General features: G+C 47.6%; 1 protein-coding gene across 5 annotated transcripts in view; it reads left to right on the forward strand.

Annotated features, from left to right (window-relative positions):
- Positions 1 to 25,411, forward strand: part of tbkbp1 (TBK1 binding protein 1) — a 45,348-nt gene that overhangs the window by 7,717 nt on the left and 12,220 nt on the right. For 4 of the 5 annotated variants that reach the window (XM_066698843.1, XM_066698845.1, XM_066698847.1 and 1 more), the window contains exons 2-7: positions 12,079 to 12,345; positions 13,407 to 13,532; positions 13,817 to 13,921; positions 14,901 to 15,051; positions 16,720 to 16,922; positions 17,066 to 17,127. In XM_066698843.1, coding sequence (XP_066554940.1) covers positions 12,079 to 12,345; positions 13,407 to 13,532; positions 13,817 to 13,921; positions 14,901 to 15,051; positions 16,720 to 16,922; positions 17,066 to 17,127 — 914 coding nt within the window. Of the gene's footprint in view, positions 1 to 1,902; positions 2,211 to 12,078; positions 12,346 to 13,406; positions 13,533 to 13,816; positions 13,922 to 14,900; positions 15,052 to 16,719; positions 16,923 to 17,065; positions 17,128 to 25,411 lie in introns of those variants that run through there. The other variant, XM_066698846.1, reaches the window with a different exon arrangement.

Below are 25,411 nucleotides of genomic sequence, written 5' to 3' on the forward strand. Positions count from 1 at the left end.
ATCATGCCTTGTTACCACTGTGCAGGCTGGTGGTGGTGGTGTAATGGTGTGGGGGATGTTTTCTTGGCACACTTTAGGCCCCTTAGTGCCAATTGGGCATCGTTTAAATGCCACGGCCTACCTGAGCATTGTTTCTGACCATGTCCATCCCTTTATGACCACCATGTACCCATCCTCTGATGGCTACTTCCAGCAGGATAATGAATCATTTCAAATTGGTTTCTTGAACATGACAATGAGTTCACTGTACTAAACTGGCCCCCACAGTCACCAGATCTCAACCCAATAGAGCATCTTTGGGATGTGGTGGAACGGGAGCTTCGTGCCCTGGATGTGCATCCCACAAATCTCCATCAACTGCAAGATGCTATCCTATCAATATGGGCCAACATTTCTAAAGAATGCTTTCAGCACCTTGTTGAATCAATGCCACGTAGAATTAAGGCAGTTCTGAAGGCGAAAGGGGGTCAAACACAGTATTAGTATGGTGTTCCTAATAATCCTTTAGGTGAGTGTATTTGACTACTTCTGATACATCCAAATAATACAGTGTGCGTTCACGTTGTGCAGAATGTGCGCAGTTCTGACCAGCAAAGCGATTCATTTTCATAATCGTATGACAACAGTCTGAATAGTGACGCATCCAGCTGTCTATTTAAACACTGTATGCAGTTACACAGGATACAACAATAGGCTGCAATATATTTTTGAATATTATAATCAGTGTTGCACTGCCGAATGGTGATTGTCTTGCCTATATAAAAATATACAATAACACAGTAGTGCGACGTCTCCTGAATATCCATCTCGGAGTATTTTACTGCTTCTGCCATATCTTTAAACGGGGAAATGATCGCACTTGTACTGCTCTCCGGATCCACGGGCTTCTGTAGCGTCTCAGTCCCAGGGCCACAGGCGTTTGCCGGCAATCTCTGGTTTCTGTGTGAATGGGTCCTCGCCGGCAATTTTCCGGCATTCAAACCCAGTGTGAATTGGGGGGCAACAGGAAAAAATAAGGCAAACGTGTGAATGGGGCTTTAGTCTGGAACAGGGGCGTGTCTGGGGGGGGGGGTCGTCCGAGTGGCCGCGCCCCCTGAAATGAGGCTGCCCCCCCAGTGGCCCCCCCTACAAATTACGACCGAAGAACAGGGGCGCAGCGGGCACCCGTCCGCAACCCCCCCCCACCCCTGCCCTGTGGCATGGATTAAATACGGATGGCCCCCACTTGGCCACCCCATTGAAAATGTTGTGGAAACGTCAATGGTCTGGACATAATTTACATTCACACGGCTATTGTGCAGGAATGACACTCACACTCACAATATATTCATAGTAACTGTTTCAATGGAAGATGCGGTAAAACGTCTGTGCTGTCAGTATATTAACAACAACAAGTAAACTCTGACGGCTGTTCCTGTCCTGGTCGCGCAGTGCCTTCTGCAGTGTCTCCAGGTTAAGCTGTCCACTCGCGGTCTTTCACTTTCGTTTGTCCCAAAGCAGGCCGTGAAACTCACCGGTCCGAGCAGGAGCCCCCTCTGATGGGCGCACCGCTCCGCAGGTAAAGCGCAGCTACGATCGGCTCCACTCGGGCTGAATGCGGGGGGTCATGACTTCATTTAGTTGTCCTTTCATCAAATGAAATACTGTGGCTCTTGATGAAGGCCAATGTTGTCAAGACAACATTGTGTATGTATGCCTATTTATTTATTTACATAATTCAATCCAAGTATATAATGCAATTATAGTCTGACTGTTGTCGCCCCCACCGCTCTCCCAGCTGTACCGCTGCTCAGAAGTTATGTAATGCTGTACGAAGCGACTGTGTGCCTCTGTTATTAGTACATTAAATGTCTGTACCCGGCGTGGCGTGTCGGGGTGGGCTGCCGTACAAGACTGACATGATTGTGCGTCCCTCTGCCGTTCACAGAGGTTGGTGCTGACCCCTCCCTCGGTTCAGTTCTTGTCGAATCCACGCCCAGCTGTACGCGGCAGCCTCTGGTCTCCTCACAGCAGCGTTGGAGAGCCGCTCCGCTGGACCTGGGAGCAGGCAAACAGCGAGAGAGAGAGAGAGAGAGGGAGAGAGGGAGAGAGGGACTCTCACACACTAGCCTATAGCCAGGGATCATCACTGGCTGTCGCATGAGCAGAGTCGGGGACTAATCTGTCTTTTTCCGTAAACATGGAATTTAAGGACGGTTCAATGGAAACTGGTGAGTACCCTTCGGTTTTTGTCTGCCACAGCAAAAGTGGTGCGGTGCTAGTGGATGCACGATTGACTGTGAGTGTGCTATTATTATTATTATTATTATTATTATTATTATTATTATTGTGGTGATGTGTATTATTGAATATAAATACTAATGTTACACACACTAAAAAAACAAACGTAGGAATGAATGAATGGAAAATGGATAGCAACCCGCCTGCGAATGAATAAATAATAATAATAGTCCTTGTATGGGAAAGATGGAAAGGCATGTTGTCCGCGTCCACAGCCATGTTTTACTCAGCGCTTTACAAGTACATAACCACGGGAATTACACCTATAGACAAAGGATAACGGCGTGTTATGAACAGCTCTGCGAGGGTGTAATTAACACACAGAATGTGTCAAGTCGTCCTGGGTGCTGCTCTCAAAGCCCCGATAGGATACAATGTACACACAGCAATAATTGTTCTTTGTCACATCTAATCACCCGTGCACTGGCTACACTTCGAAGCTAAGGTATCGGATTAAAGGGGACGCCGGCGTTTTGCCAGCATCGGGCACGGTGCTGGAGTTTTGTGTGCCTGCCGACAGAAATTGATAGAGAAACTTCATCTAGTCGCCAAACCAGAGACTAGGCTACCTGGATGCTTTGCTTTCTAAATGCATAGTTCCCCTTTAAATATACTATGCACATGCAATTGTCCTTATTTATATAACACACATACATTTGCTTTCTAGTGTTTTTTATTGCAGTTTTCATATCTCAATCCCTTGCTGTGTTTCCTCCGCTCGCTCAGTGAACTAGAATCGAGTTTATGGCTGCTTTTCATTTCTATACGTTTATATACATCTGTCTATACGGAAGTAGCAGCAGCTCCCCACACAGAGGCTCGACCACCATTATCTGAGTTAACAGGCGGACACGGCCTGAGGTGCGCATCACCGGGCTACGGCCCCGCTGCCCGTCCTCGTCACAGCTTTCCATTCATGATGCTGGGGATAAAGAGAAGAAGACCAACCCACGTTATGACCAAAACTGTTTCGAAACATCGTGGTAGATACTGTGGATCTCTCTCTCTCTCTCTCTCTCTCTCTCTCTCTCTCTCTCTCTCTCTCTCTCTCTCTCTCTCTCTCTCTCTCTCTCTCTAGCTCCATACAACCCCACCGACGACCTCGATATTAATTCACTGTCCATCGATCGGTTAAACACGTCATCACGGTCCATTAACAAGGGAATAGCAGCCCAAAAAGCTTCCAGTCCAGCACCTGGGGCTCAACCTAGAAGTCGGGCACAGCCTGGCATGTGTATGTGTCTCTGCTGCAGTGATTTGCTGGCTGTGCTGTAATGTTGTTAAAAGCATTACTGCTAGGTAAGGCTGTGGGTGTAATTTTGATTGGTTGATTGATTGATAGTTATCAGGTAGTGGTAGAGTTTATTGCCAGGAGGTTTCTGGGTGTGCCGTGTGCCTCCTAGTTTATTACCCCCAGCAAGTTCCTGTACTGTGCTCTGCTGTTGTGCAGTGTGCTGTAGTTTACTGCACTGTGCTGTGGTGTGCAGTAGTGTAATGTACAGGTTGAAATGTAGGGAAATTAGCTAATTTCGTCTTATCCCTTGTCGTGCTAATTTGCACACCTATCGCACGATGCTGCTGGGTTTTGTGTGGCTGCTCGGTCAGCTGGGTGTGTAAAGTAAAGGTGTTTTTCCTAATGCTCACATACAACAGAGCCACACACAACACAGCACAGCACAGCACAGCATAGCATAACCTAGCAGAGCTGGGTATAAAATCCAGCACAGGCATCTCATTGAGAATCCTACTGGACCAAAACTTGGCACTGTGAAAGAACCATACTTGTCTCTTGTTTCTGCGCTCCCCACCATGCTCCGCTCATGGTATTTCAATGACCTAATTTGACCCCTTAGTAGATCATTTTTTGACTCTGACTTCTCTTTGTTGAACAGTTTTCACATCACTCATTTTTTTAAATGTTTTACTTTAATATGTTACTTTGGTACCTCTGAAAAGTTAGAGCAGCTCACATTGAGCCAATTAGCACTCCAATCAAGGGCTCAATTAAGCAATAAGGAGCTTGGCTGGAAGGAGAATCCTTGGCACTGTGGGACTGAGGCCGGGGTCTGCGGTGCAGTGGGAGTATGCATTGCACAGCCAGCCCTTGTGCTGCACTGCTCCTCTCCTGCTGTTTAGCACATTTTAAATGCCTTATTTTTTCTTTCTGGCACTCCAGGAAATGGCTGATGCATTATGGTAATTTTAAATATATATTTTTAAAATTATGACAGGCACTCAGTAAATGTTTTTTTCTTTTTTTCTTTTGGAAGTGTTTTAAAAATATCTGGTGACCAAACCTCTCAGTTCTCTGCACCTGTGTTTGTCAGGGGTGGGTGTGGGCTAGGGTTGGTGTGGAGAGGACAGTGGAGGGGCTCTGGCTGTATTGTGTAGTGCACACTCCCCCCCCACCCCCTTGCATCCGACATCAGTGCTGCAGGGTTCTGTGCTTTTGGAGGTCCCGCCTTCAGCTTGGTGTGAATACCCTGAAAAGCAGCCAAGCAATTTCTGTGTCAGACTCTGTAAAGTGCGATCACTGACGCTGGCTTTCTTGTGCCACTCTGTTCTACCTCAGCTTCACTGCCCTGGTGGGGGCGATCATGCTGTGACGGGCTGTTGGTAAGGCAACACAAGGGTAGAAAGGTATCTGCACAAACCCCTGCACACTTCCATCGTGGTAACTGGCAATATGGTCACAGTCTATCGTACCCATGGTAACCAGTAAGGAGACAGTCCTGCTGTGGTGCAGGGTGTGCATGGCGAGAGCACAGAGTGCCGTGCTGGGGATCACAACTGTAAACATTAACAAGGCCTGTGCAGATCTTCCAGCTGGTCTGCATCTGTGTCTGCATCTGTGCCTGCGTCTGCGTCATTCCCCAGGGGTGCGTACCAAGTTGGTGAGATTGGAGATCACTGGTGGTGGGCATACTCTCCATTTCTGTTAATTAGCTAACAAATTCCATAGCTAGAGCTCCTTCTCCCAGGTGCTGGAGTGACTGCTTCTCCCTGGAGAGTCACAGCACACAGACATACACACGCATGCACCCGCACTCATACACACAAAAATTGAGATAGGTGTTGATCTACAAAATATGCAGATGTACACTGGGCCTCGAATGCAATTATTCTGTGCTGCCACCTCATTCCAACATCCTTACTAATGTATGATTGGCATGTGGAAATGCTGAGACCAGCCCCCACTTCCTTTGCAGTCCGGTGTTTGGGAAATGTTGACTTGGTTTCGGGGCCGGCTCATGCTGGGCCCCTGCAGGCTCACCGAGGAAAAACCTTGCTTGGCTAAAGGGAAATGAGTGCAATACAGTCAGCTCCTCGAGAACGTGTTTAAAAAGAGTTGCAGATATTTGCTTGCAAAGGCAACAGAGCGAAAAATTCATGTTTGATTTTGATGTGTGTCCTCGCCATTTGGGAGCGGTGCTGTGTTTACAAAGGGGGGCCCTGTTTAGACTGGAGAAGCAGACGCTCACCTAGTGGAAAGTTTCCATGGTGTTGTAGTTAGATTATCCAGGATGGCTACAGCTCTGCTTTTTGGCTGACTGCACGAACAAAACAATTATTGTGAATAATGAAAGAGAGTGCAGCGTTTCTGAGGAGCTACGCTGTACAGGGGAGAGAGGGGAGAGCGCAGTTGCAAAACATTTCCACGTGTTTCTTGTTAAGAGGCTGGTTTGGAAGATTTACACGGGACACTGCTGCTCTGACTGGCAGCTCTCAACACATCCCGGGGGGCAGCTCAGGTTCTGCTGGTGGGAAGATGAGCGTCAGCTCTCTCTTTCTCTCTCTCATCACTGATCTAGCCATTGTGCTGTTTGACATAAACCATACATGTGCTAACTCACTCACTCACTCACTCAGCCACCCTCGCAGGCAGTTTGGGAAGGTGCAGTGTGTTCCCTAGGGTCACTGATCCAGCCTTCATCTCCACAGTGAACTGAGCTCCTGTACTCCTGCAGATTGGAATTGGACACACTTACATGTTCCATCCTTTCCCTGAGAGTGAGAGAGAAGTATCTTAGTGGCTTGATGTACAAGACAAAGCTGCTCCCCTTCGCCCCCTGCCATGGCCCTTAGGGGCAGCCTGTCTACAAGGGAAAGGCCAACATTTGTCCAGAGTGCATAGGCTGCTCCCACGCCACTGCTCTCTTTTTGAGGAGGTAAAACGTGTCCCTGCAGCTGATGAACTCATTTTATTTTCTCTTTCTTCTATTTTCTCCCCTGAAATTGTAGCTGGATAGAGTGCACTTGTCAGGCAAGCCTCTTCACAGCGCTGTGAGCGAGGGCTTTGAGGACTCTCCAGGACAGGGCTCGGCACGAGTGTGCACGGCAAACGAACACTAATTTTGCTGACTTGAATATTCATGAGTTGGCTAAGAGGGGAGCTGGAAGGGGAATATGTGGAGAGGGGCGGTGCTGTATTGCTCTGAGAAATGCAAAACCCACTTCTAATGAAGAGAGTCTTTTTTATTTTTTAAACATGTGACTAAGTTATCCTACGGTGAAAATACACCAGGACTAACATTTTCTTTTCCTTATTCAATACATTTATTTCCCCCCTCCCCCCATTTATTTTTTAAAAGGTCAGATCCATTTCTCTCACTCGCCAACAAAGGGATCTTTCAGCAGCTTGTGGTGCACAGTACTGCCGCTGGTGCAGAGCTTTTGTGCTGCGGCGGTGGGAGTTTTCATGTCTTGATGGCTGTTCTGACTCCACTGCTTTGCTTTCCTTTTTTCTCTCTGATGACAAATTCACAGAAGTGGCCCCCGAAGAGGGCGAGCTCACTCTGAGCACAGAGAGCGCTGTGGGGGGAGCGCCGCAGGTCACCCAGGCTGTGCTTAAAATATCTCTTTTGTTTTCTCTCTCATTCACTGATTAACATTTGATATGTTCCACCTCTATATCACCCCACCTTCCTGCCAGCCTCCCTACTTACCTGTACGCTGCAGATATAGAGAGATGCACACCGCTATAGATAGAAGCAGTAGTGCAGAAGAGCAGGGCTGTTACAGGCGAAGAGTGGGGAGGGCGTCATGTGTCCTGGGAGATTGTGTGCGAGTGAGTGAGTGTGTGTGTGTGTCAGAGGCTCAGTTCTTCCCTGCAAGTGGTCGGGGACTTTCTGTTCCCCAATGAACACCGAGTTGACAGACTGTGAATCCAGAATTCAGGTTACATACTCCCCATGTGCTGCACTGCCTCGCCTCGCCTCGCCTCACCTCACCTCACCTCGCCTCGCATACGAGCACGGCTGCCACGGCTCCCCCAGGTGCTCCTAAAAATAATCACAGCCCCTCCAACGGCTCATCTCCAGCGAGCTGATCACTGTGCTACTGAACTAGTCTACAATCCTACTTCTGCCATTATTATTAATATTATTATCAGTAGACATAGCAGCAGCAGTAGAATTAGTAATAATAGTGGTAGGATTAACACAAGTGGTAATACTGTTGTCTAGGTGATGCAGAGAGCCGCTATTTGCTTCCTTCAATTGATTCCAGTTAAAAACAAGGGACAAATGAGCGAGCTGGGGAGAGGCCTGGAGCCGGAGCTGCCCCCACAGGCGGTCGGTCCCTGTCACGGCAGCCCCTCTTGCCCCCTGGCTGCCAGAGCAGAGGGCTCCGGGACAGTGGGCTGGCCTTTTGTGGCTGCGGCTCTTCAAACCCCTTCATCCCTGCCTGGGCTGGACTAACAGTGTCTCTGTCCGTGGTGCTGAAGAGCCTCCCGCTCTGCCATGAGCCGCCGCAGGCCTGCAGCTCCCCGGTCCCCCGGCTCCACACTGGGCAGCACTCACTGATGACACCCATCCATTAGACAGGCCAGGACACAGCACAGCACCCCCTCACACTGCACTCTGCACTCTATTTTTAAACAGTAACGCATTCATATTCATAATAATCATAATTGTTATTATTCTCCGTAGCAGTAATAGTGTGTAGAGTGTGTGTAGCAATGAAACCAGTAGACTAAAAGCAGTACTAATGTTTGTAATAGTTGTGGTAGCTCTGCAGTGATTAGCAAAGCAACACATCTCTTAGTCTGTAAGTGTTAACATGCATGTGCGTGTCTGTATGTGTTTGTGTCTTTAATGCAAGTGTGTGTGTGTGTCTCTTTGTGTGTGTGTGGCGCTGACATTCGCTCAGTGAAGCTCATCCTCTAACACAGCAGATGTTTGAGGAAGGGGGTGTGGAGGGGTGGGGGGCAGCTGTGCTCATCCTAAAGGGCACATTCTTTCTTTCCCAGTCCCCCCATTTTGTTTTTGCACTTTCCCTTTCTGTCTGTTTCTCTCTCTCTCTCTCTCTCCAGTCTGTTGTCCTCCTGCACTTCCTCCTTTCATCATTTTCCCTCCCTCACCCCCTCTTCCCCTCACCATTCCTGCTTTCCCCCTTTCCTCCACCCTTCTCCCTGTCATTTTCTTTCCCTTCCCCTTCTATACCTCCTCCTCCCTCTCCCTCTCAGAGGAGAGGTGTGAAGGGCCCGGTGAGGAGGCCAACAGTGTCAGTATGACATGCCCTTGCCAAGGACGCTGCCTGTCTCTCTCTCAGAGGACAGCGCAAGAGCCAACACATGAACCTGCAGTCCCACATGCACAAGCACACACACGCAGTCCCGCATGCGCACACACATACATGCATGCAGCCCCCTAAGTACATGCACACATGCACAGTACTGCATGTACATGTATGAGTGCTGCCAACTGTAGCACCCTGCAAACACACAAAACTTTCCTGAATCAGTGTGCAAATATCCTATATTAAATCAGTGCGTTTTATTTTGTGAGGTGCAACGAATTAGCTTTTTTAATTCCTGCAATCTGGTCTAGGGATTAATTTCCATACTGAATTCTAAACCAAAACACCTAAAAAATAAAACTAGAACACTTTCAACCTCTCACCTAATGTCTTTCAGAAATATGTGTAGGCTGCGATTTTGGTACCTAAAGGTATGTACTTAAAACATATTTTCCTGAGAGGATCCATTTTTGTTGTTGTAGTGCCTGTGCTGTTCCTGTGGGCACAGTCCTGCATGAAGTGGAAAAGTGGTGTTTGATTTGAAGAGATTCACAATGTTAAAAACCTAGCCAGATCTATACCTATAACATAGTACTGTATCAGTCTCTGTGTGTGTGTGTCTATCAAGATGAGTAAGTCAACAAAGGTGCCATCAGTTCCTATCTCTCATGTGTGTCCTGTCAGGTGGTCTCTACCAGCTGCACAGAGCACAGAGCACAGAGCACAGAGCAGCATGCTCCCTGACTGTGACTCTGTTGCATTAATAAGTGAATTAGCCATGTGACAGAACATATGGAGTTTTGATAATTCTACCTCCCCCAGGCTTTGGGGGAGGGTAAGGGAGAAAAGGAAGGAGAATGAGATAGAGGAAGAGAAGAATGGGGGTCTCTTCCCCTTCCTTTGTCTCCGGCTGACCCCCACCCCACTGGCATGCCAGGGGTTAACTCCGCAGCCCGGGGTGACTCACGCTCGTATTGAGGAGAGGGAACTCGCGCTGGTTTCCAAGGAGAAGCCGGTGTCAGTGGGAGTCGCTGGTGAGAGTGATGTAGAACAGAGACAATACAGGCTGCACACAGCCCGAGGGCCAGGGATGAGTGTGCAGACACTTGGCAGGAAAATGCACGCATACGCACATGCATAGAACCACACACACATTAACACACATACAAACACATTGCAATTGATTTATTTATGTGTTTGTAAATTTATAAATTTAGTTCCCAAATTTTTTGGTGATTGAAATAATCCAGTCACTCCTCCCTTCCCCTGTGAAAACCCTCCAGTGAGCTCCCCCACTCCCTCAATGCTTTCAGGTTAAAGAGGTTTTCTTTTTTATCCATGATGCTTTACATTTATTTATTTATTTATTTATTTATTTATTTATTATTATTGATAGTAGTAGTATTACGACCTTTTACACTGCCGGACTCCAGCTTGCTCTGTGGGCTAGTGTTCTGTCACTGGACTCTCGGCTGGGATTGGGTCAGAGCTGTGCGCTCCAGGATGGCCTTCATGCAGCTGCGCCTCCCTTTCCGATTGTCTCAATGGCTGCTGAGTGAGACAGCCAGGCGAGCTGGGGTGGCTGGCCGGCAGAGCAGAGAGCAGTGGGGCTGTGAAGAGAATGTGCCTGCCCACAGATTCCTCCTTCCCTCCTTTGCTCCTTACAGCAGCAGATCAAAGCCGGGCCTTGGCACTGCCGCACGCCTCCCAACGAGTCTGTTAATCGCTTCCTAACGAGCCAGTCAGAGCCTGCCCTGGCCGTCTGTCCCATTTCCCTTCTTCTCATTGGCGCCCCCTGCTGGGAGAACAGGTGCAGTGATTACCGGGGATGGAGCCAGTCTGGGCCATCTCAGTGTGCAGGCTCTCGGACACAGCACTGAAACGGAGCCGGAGGAGAGAGCAGCGAGGGCGAGCTGTCTGTCTGATATCTGAATCAGTGAATCCCTCGTTTATCAGTCATGGGGAACTGGGAAGCAGGGATAATAGAGGCTCGTCCTCAGAAACATTCCAACACACACCCCAGCCCAGTGTGCTGAAGAGATGCGGTAGTAGTGTGTGTGTGTGTGTGTGTGTTTGTATTTCTGTGTCTGTGTTTATTTGTGTGTGCATGTGGAGGTGGAAGGAGGTTTATCCTGAAGGGTCTTATAACAAACTTACAACTCGACACCATGCACCATGGCAGTGTTCAGAGACTGGCCTGTGCTCTCTCATACAGACACCCGCAGGTTATGCTTCCAATTACAGTATATATATTGCGGCTATTCATACATTTATTTATATATTACATATCTGTACAGGGTTGGTGGAGTGGGTTAGAAAAAGCCCAGTCAGACTTGTTTTGTAGCAGGATAACAGCTTTTGAAAAACATTTCAATAAAGAAAAAAAATATATATAACAAAGCATGACAGAGAAGTTCAGAGAGGAGTCAAGGATGAGAACAGCAAGTCCAGCCAGTAGAACAGAGAGAGATGGAGAAGGTTTTTGTTTGGAACAGGCTGGGCACAGGAAGTCACAATCTGAGGCTCCCCACTCTGCCTCCCAGCATGCACCGCTGTGGTCCTACTCCCCAGAAAGGGTCCGGTGGGGAGTGGGGGTGCAGACAAGTCCCCATCAACCCCCTACTTGGTGCAAAGAGGAATGTGGGCATAGGGGGGTCCTCTGATTTGCTTTGCAGTTGCCATCACAGGACCAAAACACGCTGCAGAAGCTCGCTGATGTTGACACGTCTGCTTCCCTTAATGTCCCCCGAATGGTGCAGAATAATGGTCGGTTGTCCCTGAGGACACTGTGCTGACTATTTATAACTCCGAAAGGAGCTCAGACACACAGGCAGAGCAGGCCGAACAAGAAGCAGGCCGAGGGAGCTGCGTCTATGCGGTGGCATTACACACGCCTCAGGGTGGGCTCTTCTCTTCCCCCCTCACGACCCTGTGCTGTTAGTTAACCTAAGGGTCTCCTGACACAAAAGTGTCTTTGGTTATGTTGCCAGCTGGGTGGCCTGCTCTCGGAGGAAATCGGAACAGACACGTACAGTTAAAGTAGGTCTGCTTATCTGGGGAAAGTACGTGCTGTATAGTGTCTGAAATGGACCAATCTCATATTTGTGCTCCATTATCTCATATGGACCAATCTCAATCTCTGTTTGTGTGTGCACAGGTCAGTCTGTGTGTCTTTCTCCATGTCTGCTGCTCCGTCAGCATGCCCCTGTCTGTACATCGCTCTGTCGCCATATGACTGATGTGGATCTCTCTCGCTCTGCTTCTCCCTCCCTCCTCCAGGCTGGCAGTGAGTCAGAGACAGCAAGCAAACAAAGAAGTGAGGGGATGGAGTCTCTCTTTGGAGGCGAGCTGGGGCTGCTCGGGGGGGAGGGGTTGAAGGAGGACGGGTGTGGGGTGGGCTGGCCGGGCGCCCCCCTGCCCGACGACATGTATTCCGCCTCGCACTTTGCCCTCATCACCGCGTACCATGACATCAAGACACGGCTGGCCAGCCTGGAACGAGAAAACAGCGGCCTGAAGAGGAAACTCAAGATCTATGAGATCAAGGTGAGGGTGGAGTCACCGGGGGGGGTCAGTCATTGCTTCTCCTCTGTCTCCATTTAGTTAATTTATTTATCCAAGGTGACATAGTGTTGATGCAAGACTTGAATGTTTGTGTAGTTTTAGGGTTTCATGGAGAAATACTGGAGTCCAGTCATGTACATGAAATGCAAAGGCTGATGGCAACTGAGCCCTTATACAAAAAGTCATTTTTAAAATGTTATATAGTTTATGTATGCATGCTAATATTGAAAGATTTGCTCAATTGTAAACAAAATTGTAAGTCTGTGACTCCATCATCATGTGACTGCATCTCTCTGACTTGGCTTGCCTGGGTGTCTGAACAAGTCACTTCACCTGTCTGTAAGGGTGGCCTGTGTGTGTCTGGAGCATTTGTGTCTCTTTTGGCAGTCGGTGTCTGCTCCCTCTGCCAGCGTGGTGCAGGGGTTTCTCTGTAACCCGCTGTGTCAGGCCCTGTCTCTTTGGCGGTGGCTGCCCAGTGTGTGTTGGTTAGTGTCAGCGTCTCTGAGGGCTGCAGTTCTTGCTGGTGTCAGCATGTCTCGTTGCATCTTTCTCACTGTCAGCGTCTGGCCCCTGTGGAGCTGGGTTTTGCGGTGCGTGTGTGACAGGGTCTCAGCCCGTCCCCGTGTCTGTGATGGGGACAGCCATGGCAGCGATGTTGGTGTCACAGAGTCTCTGGTCTACATCAGGGCCTGTCTCTCACTATGACCACAATATAGGTGTTGCTGCTATATGTGCACATTGTTAAACTGCAAAAAAATGGTGTTGGAACAACTACAGTTTTAGTTTTTGTTGGTTTTAACATTAAAAGGCTTGACTTTATACGCCCACAGACAGTGTAGCAATTCTGGATGTGCTGGGAAGTTTGCTCTCACTGCATCTGATAGAGAGAGGGAGAGACAGTTTTTCCATCAGTGTAAGTGGGAGACAGTGGGAGGCAATGAAAGGACCAGAGTCAGTTTGCTGACACTGGTCTGTGTTAGCTGGTCAGTGTGAGCCGGTCAGTCTGACTGCCCCCCCCTCCCCTTCCCTGTCCCTGTCTGCAGTTTCCCATGATCGGCGACTTCGGGGAAGATCGTAACTCCTACTGCTCCTTCGAGTCAAAGGAAACGGCGCTGCTCCAGTCTGAGAACGGTAGCCTGCAGCAGCAAGTCAACCAGTTGACCCGAGAGGTAAGGGCAGGTGCCTCTGCGTCTCTCCCTCACTCCCTCTCGCTTTCTCCCTCTGTCTCAATTACTCTATCTTCCCACACTTTCATCTTCCTCTCATCTCTCCCTCTCTTGCTCTCTTTAAACAAACACGCATATATAAGTATGTCTGTGTGTATCTATGAATATATCTTCTATCCCCCTTCTTTCTCTCCGTCTGTCATCCTGTCTCTCTGGCACTCTGTGCTCCCTCTCCCTTTCTCTCTCTCACACACACTCCCTCATTTGCTCTTTGTCCCTCTCCACAGCTCCAGAAGAGTAAGGAGCGAGAGGAGCAGCTGGAGGATGTGATCCAGGCCTATGAGAAGATCCACATGGAGAAGAGCAACCTGCAGAGAGACCTGGACAAGATGGTGAGAGCACCTGGGAGCTGCGGGTGACAGCTGGCTTGGCTTCCGAGTCTAGAGAACCAACGGCAAAAGAAAACTGGGAACAAAACAAAATAAAAGCATGACTTTCAGTGCTGTTTTTGTTTTGTTTGTTTGTTTGTTTGTTTATTTGTTTGTTTTTATATTCACCAACGCAAAAGCAAAGCAAAGCTTTTGCTCTACATAAAAATAAAAATAAATACTCAGGAACCCATATAAGTCACCTACAGAGGCCTGGTTAAGTGGGATAAGGTTTTTTTTTTTTTTTTTCTCAAGCCTGTTAAAATATTTGGATTCTTAAGGCGCAAACTGAGCTGAAGTTCCCAAAACGAAAGTTTCTTTGGTTAGGGTTTCTCCTCTCTCTCAGCTCTACTGGAGTTACTGGATAAGGGTCTGCCAATAAATAATTACTACTAATAATAATACTATTCTTCTAGCACAGCGTGGCATTCAGTGTGATTGTGTCCCCAGCATATTTGAACAGCTCCTGACAACTCGGTAGCTCGAGTCATCCATCCCCTTCCCTCCTTCCCGGCTGTAAGCGTCAAGCTCAATAGGGGCTGGAAGAGACCTGCCGCCTTACACACAGGCCTCACCTGCTTTCCAGCAATTCATACTGTCACACGACTGCAATCGCACACACACATGAACACTCACAGACAAACACAGGAAAAAACAACAACAAATGCAACAAGCAAAAGAATCACACTTTTTGTGCTCCAGCATTTGCTTTGATCAGCCTCAGTCTGCAATGCTTCTGCAGTTCTCAAGCGGCTCCTGCATCTGTACGTCTCCAGGGGACACAGAGGGGTAAGATGCCGCTCTGGAGGGATGTTTGAGCTCCTTGACAGTTAAGTAAATGTCAGTATTTGAGTCTGTCAGCTGCTTGTGCTTTTTGCCCAAAGCGCATGGGGGCTCTTGAGCGGACAGGTGTGCTGTGTTAAGCCCTGTCTCTACCCCTCAGACCACGCTGGCAGAGAAGCATGTGGAGCGGATCCGGGGGCTGGAGGCGGCACTGCGCCAGAGGGACAGTTCCCTCCAGAAACTCAACTCGCAGATGCACAGCAAGGACATACAGTACCTGCAATTACACGCCGGCCCCGACATCTCTCACAGTGAGTCCGCCGGCCTGCCTGTCTGCCTGACTGCCTGCCTGTCTGTCCCTCTGTCTGTGTGTCTGTCCCTCTATTACTCTCTCTGCTGGTCTGCCTCTGGACCAGGCCTGATGTTATATTGCCTGTAAGTAGAGATGAGGCCACGGTAAAGCAGACTTTCACAGTAGTGTTACTCGTAAACTTTGTGTTTCTCAGCAAATAGCTCAGTAGTAAACTAGTAGTAAATGTTCTGCAAGTCGGTGAAACTCTGTAGTGTGTGTGTGAAAGTATATACACATCCTGTGTCCTGCTCTCTGCACTGGGCCTCTTGGCCTGTGTTCTGTGCCAGCCTCCTCCCTCGCAGCACACCGCTGCATCATGTCACGCCCCCGGCTCTCGTCTGTGCAGCCTCCTCCGCAGATGCCCAACTTGGCATCCCGCCCCCCTGCACTCATCTGCACAGCCTCCTTCGCAGATCCCCCAGCTCTTCAGAGTGTCTTCAGAGGAACAGCCTGTGTCCTCAAAGCCTACCCCCCCACCGGCCATTGCCAGGTGGAGATACTGCCAACGCTGCTGCTGTTCCATTCCGTGGTGTCGGGGAGCTGCAGCATCTGGAGGGGTCTGCGCAGAGGCAGAGGGGACGCTACTTCCTCCACTGAAGCCCTTAATTGGAGCAATCATCTGCTTAATTAGGCAAGGTTAACAGTTTTACAGGCCTTGCACTGGCGCTGGTTTCAGGGTACTTACGGATGAAATAAAATGACACAAAGTAAGTTGTAATCACTGACAGTTTAGCAGCTCAAAACAACGCTGATGCGTAATGAGGTAAATTATTAGTTTCATTAAGGGATTCAATTAAGTGTCTGAGAGTGCAGTTGGAAGGCGAACCAGCGGGTGCACAGGGCTGCACGGAGCTGAGAACAGCAGCCACTGAGGGATTTCAGAGCAGCTGCGATGAGTGAGGCTACCCACCAGGGGGCACTACTCCTCCACGGGATGTGTAGCGATCCACACTGGCATCAAAAAGGACTTGCAGAAATCAAGCATGGAGGCAGGCTGGCGAGGCTGAGCTTCCTGTTGCATCTCCTCAAGAATATTGCCCCCGAACTGAGTGATATACCTTCATCATCCTCCGTTAATAGGTTTAAGGGCATATAGGTATAATTTTAATAGTTTAATTGATTCATTAAAAATCAAATCCTTCCATTAGTGTGATGGACAGCCAGCCAGGTGGCTCCCCAGGCTGGCAGTGTGAAAAGTAGTGCATGGCGGTCTCCTTGTGTGTATCAGCGGGTGTTTGCTTTGTCTTGTCCCTCCTGAGGCAGTGTGGGGAATCAGCAAGGTCACCAGGAGAGAGATGCCCTGTTATTGGGACAAGCAGGGGTCACTTCTGCCTAGCCAACAGACAGCAGAAAATGCATTTCACGGGGAATGGTGTTGTGCCCCAAAATACCTGTAGGCTACATGCTTGTGCAAGACAGGGGTTCAGTTACATATCTCACGGCTGTCTGTTTATCATTTAATACATGTGTAAATAACCTGTGAAGCCCATAACAGATTTTGCCATTTTCTTCCAGGGGGTGGGGGGGGGGGAGCAAAGCGAAGTCATGTTGTCCCTGTGAGACTGACTGTGCCATTGTTGTTGGGTGTTGTGTTGTGGTTCCCGTGCCGTGCGGTGTGTGTGCACAGTGCTGGACTGCCCCGCCCTCACGCTGCAGAGCTCACGCAGCCTGGACACCCTGTCTGACCTGAAGCTGCAGCGGCTGGAGGCGGAGCTAGAGGGGGCGCGGCACGAGGTGCAGGGGGCGTGTCGGCGGGAGGCGGGGCTGAAGGCGGAGTGCGAGCGGCTGCAGGAGGAACTCAGGCAGCTGCAGGACTCCCACCGGCAGCAGGTGAGGACTGGACACGCCTCCTCACACACACTGACACGCGCACACAGATTGACATGTGCCCTGACACATACACACATTGACATTGGTGTGCAGCTGTGGAGGCGGCCGGAAATGACCCCTCGCTGCCCTCTGTGTCCCTGCAGGAGATGTCCGGCCCTTGCGAGCAGTGCGACGTGGAGTGGATTAAGAAAGCAGGAGACGAGCAGTGAGTCTTTTTCTTGTTGTTGTTCTGTTTTTGTTCTCTCTTAAGCACAGCCAAAACACACTGAACCACACTGCTGCTGTGAAGGATTTTTCTCCCGTCGAAAGCTCAGGTCTAAAGAGTGTCTCAGACCTGGCAGCAAATCATCAGTAGGCAAGCAGTCAAACAGTTAAAACATACAAAAAGTCTGACTTCAGAATGCCTATGTATGTACACTCACCTAAAGGATTATTAGGAACACCTGTTCAATTTCTCATTAATGCAATTATCTAACCAACCAATCACATGGCAGTTGCTTCAATGCATTTAGGGGTGTGGTCCTGGTCAAGACAATCTCCTGAACTCCAAACTGAATGTTTGAATGGGAAAGAAAGGTGATTTAAGCAATTTTGAGCGTGGCATGGTTGTTGGTGCCAGACGGGCCGGTCTGAGTATTTCACAATCTGCTCAGTTACTGGGATTTTCACGCACAACCATTTCTAGGGTTTACAAAGAATGGTGTGAAAAGGGAAAAACATCCAGTATGCGGCAGTCCTGTGGGCGAAAATGCCTTGTTGATGCTAGAGGTCAGAGGAGAATGGGCCGACTGATTCAAGCTGATAGAAGAGCAACTTTGACTGAAATAACCACTCGTTACAACCAAGGTATGCAGCAAAGCATTTGTGAAGCCACAACACGTACAACCTTGAGGCGGATGGGCTACAACAGCAGAAGACCCCACCGGGTACCACTTATCTCCACTACAAATAGGAAAAAGAGGCTACAATTTGCACAAGCTCACCAAAATTGGACAGTTGAAGACTGGAAAAATGTTGCCTGGTCTGATGAGTCTCGATTTCTGTTGAGACATTCAGATGGTAGAGTCAGAATTTGGCGTAAACAGAATGAGAACATGGATCCATCATGCCTTGTTACCACTGTGCAGGCTGGTGGTGGTGGTGTAATGGTGTGGGGGATGTTTTCTTGGCACACTTTAGGCCCCTTAGTGCCAATTGGGCATCGTTTAAATGCCACGGCCTACCTGAGCATTGTTTCTGACCATGTCCATCCCTTTATGACCACCATGTACCCATCCTCTGATGGCTACTTCCAGCAGGATAATGCACCATGTCACAAAGGTCGAATCATTTCAAATTGGTTTCTTGAACATGACAATGAGTTCACTGTACTAAACTGGCCCCCACAGTCACCAGATCTCAACCCAATAGAGCATCTTTGGGATGTGGTGGAACGGGAGCTTCGTGCCCTGGATGTGCATCCCACAAATCTCCATCAACTGCAAGATGCTATCCTATCAATATGGGCCAACCTTTCTAAAGAATGCTTTCAGCACCTTGTTGAATCAATGCCACGTAGAATTAAGGCAGTTCTGAAGACGAAAGGGGGTCAAACACAGTATTAGTATGGTGTTCCTAATAATCCTTTAGGTGAGTGTATATATTTCTTTGGGCCTGTTTTTGACCCTGTTTTTTAAGGGGTGCTCGAGCCATAGAGTTTGTCTGCATTGTGCTCTTGGAAGCTGTTGTATTTTTACTGCCCTTTATCAAGTGAAAATCGAAAAGAGAGGGTGATTTGATTATATATATATCCACCTAGAGAAAGCTGCACCGATATGACAGGTCAGCTGTGGTTTGGGTTCTCATGGGAAGAAGGATGTGACACCTGCATAACAGTTCAGGTGCAGAAACAGGTTGTCTGAAACCACATGCCATCCTGCACAGATTCGTCAGAAATCAGACTGGAGAAGCATCAGCTACAGGGCATGAAAACTAAAACCCCAGAGTTTGGAGGTAGATTTTTTTTTTCCTCCAAGTAAAGTAGGAAGTAAAACAACACGATTGTGATGTGATTGTGATGTCAAGTGTAGGGCAGACCTCCCGCCTCCAATATCCTTGAAATTCAGTCTGTGATGAGATTGACTCAATTCTGGAAAATGTGACGTCCCAACATCCACCCCCCTCCGAGTGTGAGCGAGTGAATGTATGAGGAACAGTGTGTTTTCTGAGTGATTGCGCTAATTTGTTGTCGTTTCTTTGTGCTGTCTTTGTTTAAAAGTGGTAGTGAAGTGTTCATAGAAAAACAGCACAAATATATTCATAAAGTAATTTGAGTTCTGTCAGCCTCACTCTGCGGGACACGGTGACGAACGAACCATTCGATTCTCCAGAGCTGACTTTGTTCTGCCTCATGTTTTTTCTTCTTTTAAATTAACTGGATTAGCAAATAGGCAAGGCAAGTGCAGGCCAATGCTGGGCACCAAAAAGTCCACCTTGAGACATGCATCAGGCTACCAGAGACTGTCCACACAATGGGCACACACAGGCTTTCAAAATGGGCCACAAACAAACTGTTACAGAGAAACTCCACAAACCCCTCTTACAGTCCTTTCACACTACAATTGCAACACGTATCCAGTTTGTGTGTGGTTTTATTTTTTTAGAAGAGGAAATCAAGTGATTCTGTCACACAAAAGCACTTTGCCGCCCACTTCCTACCCTGCCGCTTTTGGAATAAAACACTGTGTTCAATAGGGACAGGCTCGGGAGTAGTATTTCCAGCCCGGGGACCCGGGGCACCGAAAACCCGGGCAACCCAGATGATTTCTCAGCCCTAGGTTTGGCAAAGGTGTAAAACCGGGGTTCGACGAAAAAAATAAAAATAAAATACTTGCAGGCACAGCGCAACAGCGAACTCTTGTATGCTTTCGTGTATTTTTTCATTCGGTGAGAAGATTGATGTTCATTCAGTAACCTGTCGGGAAATCCTACAATATAATTGAGCACTACTGCAAAATACGAGGAGCTCAAGAAAAATGTATCGATCCAAGCTTGGTTTGGTTCTACTTCCTACAAGAAGTACACGGCCGATCAGCCATGCAAACAAGGTATAGCAAACAGCTGGGGTCTCTACAAGGTCGCTTCAGTTTATACAAATGATCAATACGTAATAACTATGTGAATTAATAAATAATAATAATAATAATGCAGTATAACTGAGTTTGTGTTTAATTTCAGCTCCACATAAAATACAGACACAAGGTGACAAGGTGAGGCGTGCGCCTGCAAGGTGCCGTGGCAGCCAACGCTGTGCTGAAAGCTGAATTTTGAATTTTTTAATTTTAAATTCCAAAAACCCGGGCCTGGTTTTTTCTCCTGGTTTTGGAAACCCTAATTGGGAGGCCCCTCTGTAATCTGTCTGATGGGCGAAGCGGAAGCCCCTTTCTACTGCAGTGAGAAATACTGGTTGTTTGCTGTATTTTCTGCATCTTCGAAGGCTGTATAATCCCAGATGTTTTTCCAAGGGCTTGAGTGCAGGGCTCTGAACAGTGTTTTCACAGGTATTGTCCTTTGCTGTTAGGGTGGTGTTGTGGTAGATATTATGGGCTGCTGAAGTGACTGAGGATGTAAATGGCAACAGTTCACTGAATTTCATTGATTTAAAAAATGTTCACATTTTGTTACCTTATAGCCTGGAATTAAAATGAATTATTATTTTTTTCCATTTATCTACACATCCTACCCCACAACTTCCAAGTGCAATAAATATTCTAGAAATTTGTCGAAAATGATTTAAAAATGAAACCTGAAATAGCTTGGTTAAATAAGTGTCCACCCCTTGTAACAGCAATCCTTAATTAGCTCATGTGTAAGCAGTCACCTTCAAACTCACACACCAAGTTAAGCGCCTTCCACCTGTGTTAAATTGTAGTGATTCACGTGATTTCAGAATATATTCAGCAGTTCCTGTAGGTTCCCTCTGCTGGGTATTGCATTTGAAAGATTCCACCATGAGCACCAAGGAGCTTTCAAAACAATTCTGGGACAAAGTTGTTGAAAGGCACAGATCAGGGGTTGGGTATAAAAAAACCAAAAACAAAGGCCTTGAATATCCCTTGGAGCACAGGCAAGATGATGAGTATTATTATTATTTTACTATTATTATTTATTTATTAGCAGATGCCCTTGTTCAGGGCGACTTACAAAATATAGGAGCAATACAAAGTGCAATAATACAGTACAGTTCAAGGCATAATACATTTTACAAATTTAGAATTTACGCAAGTGTATACGAGATATACAGTAAACAATATATAAGGTCTTACATCCTAGATTGTAAAAGCTGGTAAGTGCAGACAATATGTTAAGTCAAAGTTAAGAGCTAAGGGAAAGGGAGCATAGGGGAAATCAAAATATACAGTAAAAGTGCTGGTAATGTAAAGGCAAGAGTATGACAAAATGTTGTATAAGTGCAATCTTACAGGAGAATGAATTACTAAGTGCTGTCTGAAAAGATGCATCTTGAGTAATTGCTGGAAGGAGGTCAGGGACTCTGCTGTTTTGACTTCAGTGGGAAGGTCGTTCCACCACTTAGAGGTCAGGGATGAGAAGGAGCGGCTCTGGAGGAAGGAGAGTGGAGAGGAGGCAGAGTTAGTCTTCTGGCAGCCGTCTGGAGGGGATGTATGGGGAGATGAGGGTCTGCAGGTAACTTGGTGCAGTGTGGTCAAGACAGCGGTAGGTGTGGGTCAGTGTCTTGAACACGCTCGAGGGTCTTAGAGAGGACGGGGAGTAGGGAGACAGGGCGGTAGTTCTGAGGGGAGGTAGGGTCAAAGGTATGTTTCTTGAGGAATGGGATGACAGCAGCTTGTTTAAATGTTTAAATGGGAGAGGGTCCAGGGTACACGTTGTGGGTTTGTGACCTAGGAGGAGAAAGTTCAGAGTCTGAAAGAGGTGAGAATGAAGAAAAGGAAGCTTGATTGGTGGGAGACTTGGGCGGGATGAGAGAGGAGGCAGAACTGTTGAAGAGCTTGTGGATGTTTGTGATCTTGGAGGAGAAGAAGGAGGTAAAATCATCAGCAAGAGAGAGAGGAAGGAGGAGGAGGGGGAGAGGGGGCAAAGAGGGAGGAGAAGGTGGAGTAGAGTTTGCGGGGGTTGTTGACAGAGGTTTCAAAGAGTGATTGGAAGTAAAACTTCTTGGCTGAGGTGAGTGAGGAGGAGAATGTGGACAGTAGAGAGCGGTAGAGTTCGAGGGCAGCTGGGAGTTTGGACCTCTTCCACTTCTGTTCAGCGGCGTGGAGACTGGATCGAGTTGAGGAGAGAATGGAAGAGATCCAAGGCTGAGGAGGGGAGGAACGGACAGGACGAGACATCAGAGGACAGAGAGAATCAAGGGAGGAGATGAGGGAGGAGAACAAAGAGGAGGTAGCACAGTTAACTGACAGATAGGAAAAACAGTCAATGGAAGGTAAGAGAGTGAGAGCAGTGGAGGCAAGGGTGGAGGGGGAGACGGAGCGGAGATTACGGTGGAAGGTGACAGAGTGGGTGGGTGGGAGAAAGGTGAAGTGGTGGTCTGAGATGTCCAGGGGTGTCACAGAGAGCGTCGAAGGGGAGCAGCCTCTAGAGAAGATGAGATCTAGCTGGCGGCCTGCCCTGTGAGTCGGGGGAGACGTGGAGAGAGAGAAATGAAGAGTGGAGGAGGGGCAGAAATCCAGCAGAGTGGGAGGGGTTGGAGAGGTGGATGTTGAAGTCTCCCAGGAGGATAGTAGGTGAGGACAGCAAGGGGAGGGAGGAGAGAAGGATGTCGAGTTCATCCAGGAAGGAGGCGAGTGGACCAGGAGGGAGGTAGAGAACTAGAAGGAAGAGGTGAGAGGGAGAGGTGAGTTCCACTGTGTGGAATTCAAAGCTGTTAGTCGTGATAGAGGAGAGAAAAGATGGGACAGAGAAGGGGAAACAAGGAGCCCTGTTCCTCCTCCCTGCCCGGTAAGACGAGGGGAGTGGGACAGAACAAACAGAGAGGATAGGGCAGCAGGGGTGGCTGAGTTCTCAGGGGAGATCCATGTCTCAGTGAGATCGAGGAAATCCAGAGAGTGGTGGGGAGGTAAAGTCTGTCTTGTTGGAAGCTGAGTGGCAGATGAGGTTAGAAGGATTAGGGAGGCGGTGCGAGAGGATGGAGAGAGCAGGACTGAAATCGGAATGTCTGGAATGCTAAACTCTAAGTAACTGCCTGTTCTGATTGCAGAAAAGGTGAAGCTAATTGCACAACAACACTGTACAATCTCTCTCTAGAATAGAATAGTAGTAGTAGTATTCTTGTTACAGAAATTGCCTCAATATATGCACTAAGTTAGACTGTAACTAACAAACAAACAAGTGGAAGATCTATGGAACCACCAAGACCTTGCCTAGATCAGGGCATCCCTCCAAACTGAATAATCGAGAAAGAAGACTAAGAGATGCTACCAAGATGCCATGGGAACATTGCAAGGTACTCCAGAAAGCCAACCTTGAATCCCATTTGAAGCAAAATAAAACAACAAAAAAACACTCTGTAGATTGTGTAGCCATGTGGCATTTTTTTTGTGTGTGCTGACATAACTAAAATTGAATTTTTTGGCCTAAATGCCAAGTGTTATGCTTGCTGCAAACCTAAAACAATGCATCACGCAAAATACACCATCCTTCCTGTGAAGCATGGTGGGGCAGCATCAGGGTATGTAGGTGTTTCTCATTGCCAGGTACTTGGGCCCTTGTTAGGATAGAAGGGAAAATTAATGGAACAAAGCACAGAAAAGTCCTTGAGAAAAACCTGCTGTCAAAGCTACACTGGAGTGGCTAAGGAACTAAAAGGTAAATGTCCTTGAGTGGCACACAATGAAAACTGTTTTCCCTTTAACAGTGTGGAGTATGGTGTAGATGAGTGGAAAAAAAATCCTCCTTTAAATGCATGAAACTCTGAGGCACTGACACAACAAAATATGTACACAACTTCAAGGGACTGTATATATGGATGGCATTTTTCAAAGTAAAGCTAAAGTATTGTGTAATTCAGTTTATTAACACAGCCCCGTCCTTCCCGCCCCCCCCACCCTCCCAAAAAATACAGCAGAAGATGCCACCACATGAGGCAGGCCCTACAAAAAAATACTGAAACATTAATTTTCAGCAAGAGGGGTCATAAGTTAGGAGTGTGACTAATCCACAGTGAGGGGATGACAGTTTCATTTTCTGTATGAAAAAGAAAAGAGAGAGCGGCAGAGCAAACATTAATTCCATTCCAGTTTTTCAGTTCCATTTTGAGATTGAGTTATTTGTGTGTGTGTTTTTTAATTGGCAAGGATGGCATAGAGGTGCCAGACAGGTGGGATGAATGCCATGGCTGTGACTCATCTATGTATTTCAGTTGCTTTATTACAAATCTTCAGGCTGGCAGGAATCGCCTCAGCCACAGTTTGCTTAGGGTTCCGGTGGTGGCATGGAACTGCAGCTCTGAGGTCCAATGTGAGAGTGTCTTGCGGCCGAGTGGGGGGGTCACACAACCCTGCAGTCGTCACCCTGACGAAACAATACTTTTTTTCTTCTGTGAGCTCCATGCTTTAGTGGTGTCTAGTTTTCTTTATGAACCTACATGCTGCTGTAAAAGTACATGTTTTTAGTCTCTGACTCAGCCATCAAGTTTTGAGAGAGTCACAAATGGCATTTCACAGGCTAAGACTTTGATGTGTGCTTGTGCGCCTCTGAGGGGGTTATTTCACCCAGGCCAGGCCCGTGATTCTATCAGAATGAATTTATGTTTTTATTTATGTTTTTAGTTGTCAGTCCCTTTGCAGCTGCACTTTATGAGCAATTGTGATGCATAAAATAACCCAGACCACTGAAGAGTACACTCATCTGTCTGGCTCTCTGGGGGTCAGTAATTGTTGTGTGTCTTAAATTCTTATTTAATTTTAAACATGCATACAAACACATATATGCATTTTCTCACATACATGCATACAATCACAGATACACATAGTGACACTGACACACACTCATACAGGTGTCTCAGTGATGTTCCTCAGCCTCGCTGTGCTCCTCAGCGGAAGAGGGCTGCGAGTCGGTTGTAACACGTTCCACAAAGGTATTCACACATATGAAATAACTCAGTGTAATACATAACATTTAGTATTTCTCTCACAGAATCTTTTTAGGGAGTGTTAGGGGGGAGCAAGTGGTGAGAAAAGAAGTGTGAAAACAGTGAGTTGACGGCAGCAACAGGCAAGACATCTGGTCAATAAATACCCGAGCCGGCTCTGCTGCGGCTCATCTGCCTCCCTGTGCACCACAGTAACTGAACTGGTCTCACACTTGCCGAAAATTGGGTGCTTTTAGACCCACTGCGGCTTTGTTTAATTTCTTTTTTTAATTTTTTTTTTTGTTGGGGAGCAAATTAAAACATAGATGGAGTAGGGGGCTACGGGTGGGATCAAACATCACATTCATCTCCTCGCCAGCCATGGGCCAGGCTCCTGTAA

Source organism: Amia ocellicauda, chromosome 3, assembly GCF_036373705.1.
Source record: "Amia ocellicauda isolate fAmiCal2 chromosome 3, fAmiCal2.hap1, whole genome shotgun sequence".
Lineage (NCBI taxonomy): Eukaryota > Metazoa > Chordata > Actinopteri > Amiiformes > Amiidae > Amia > Amia ocellicauda.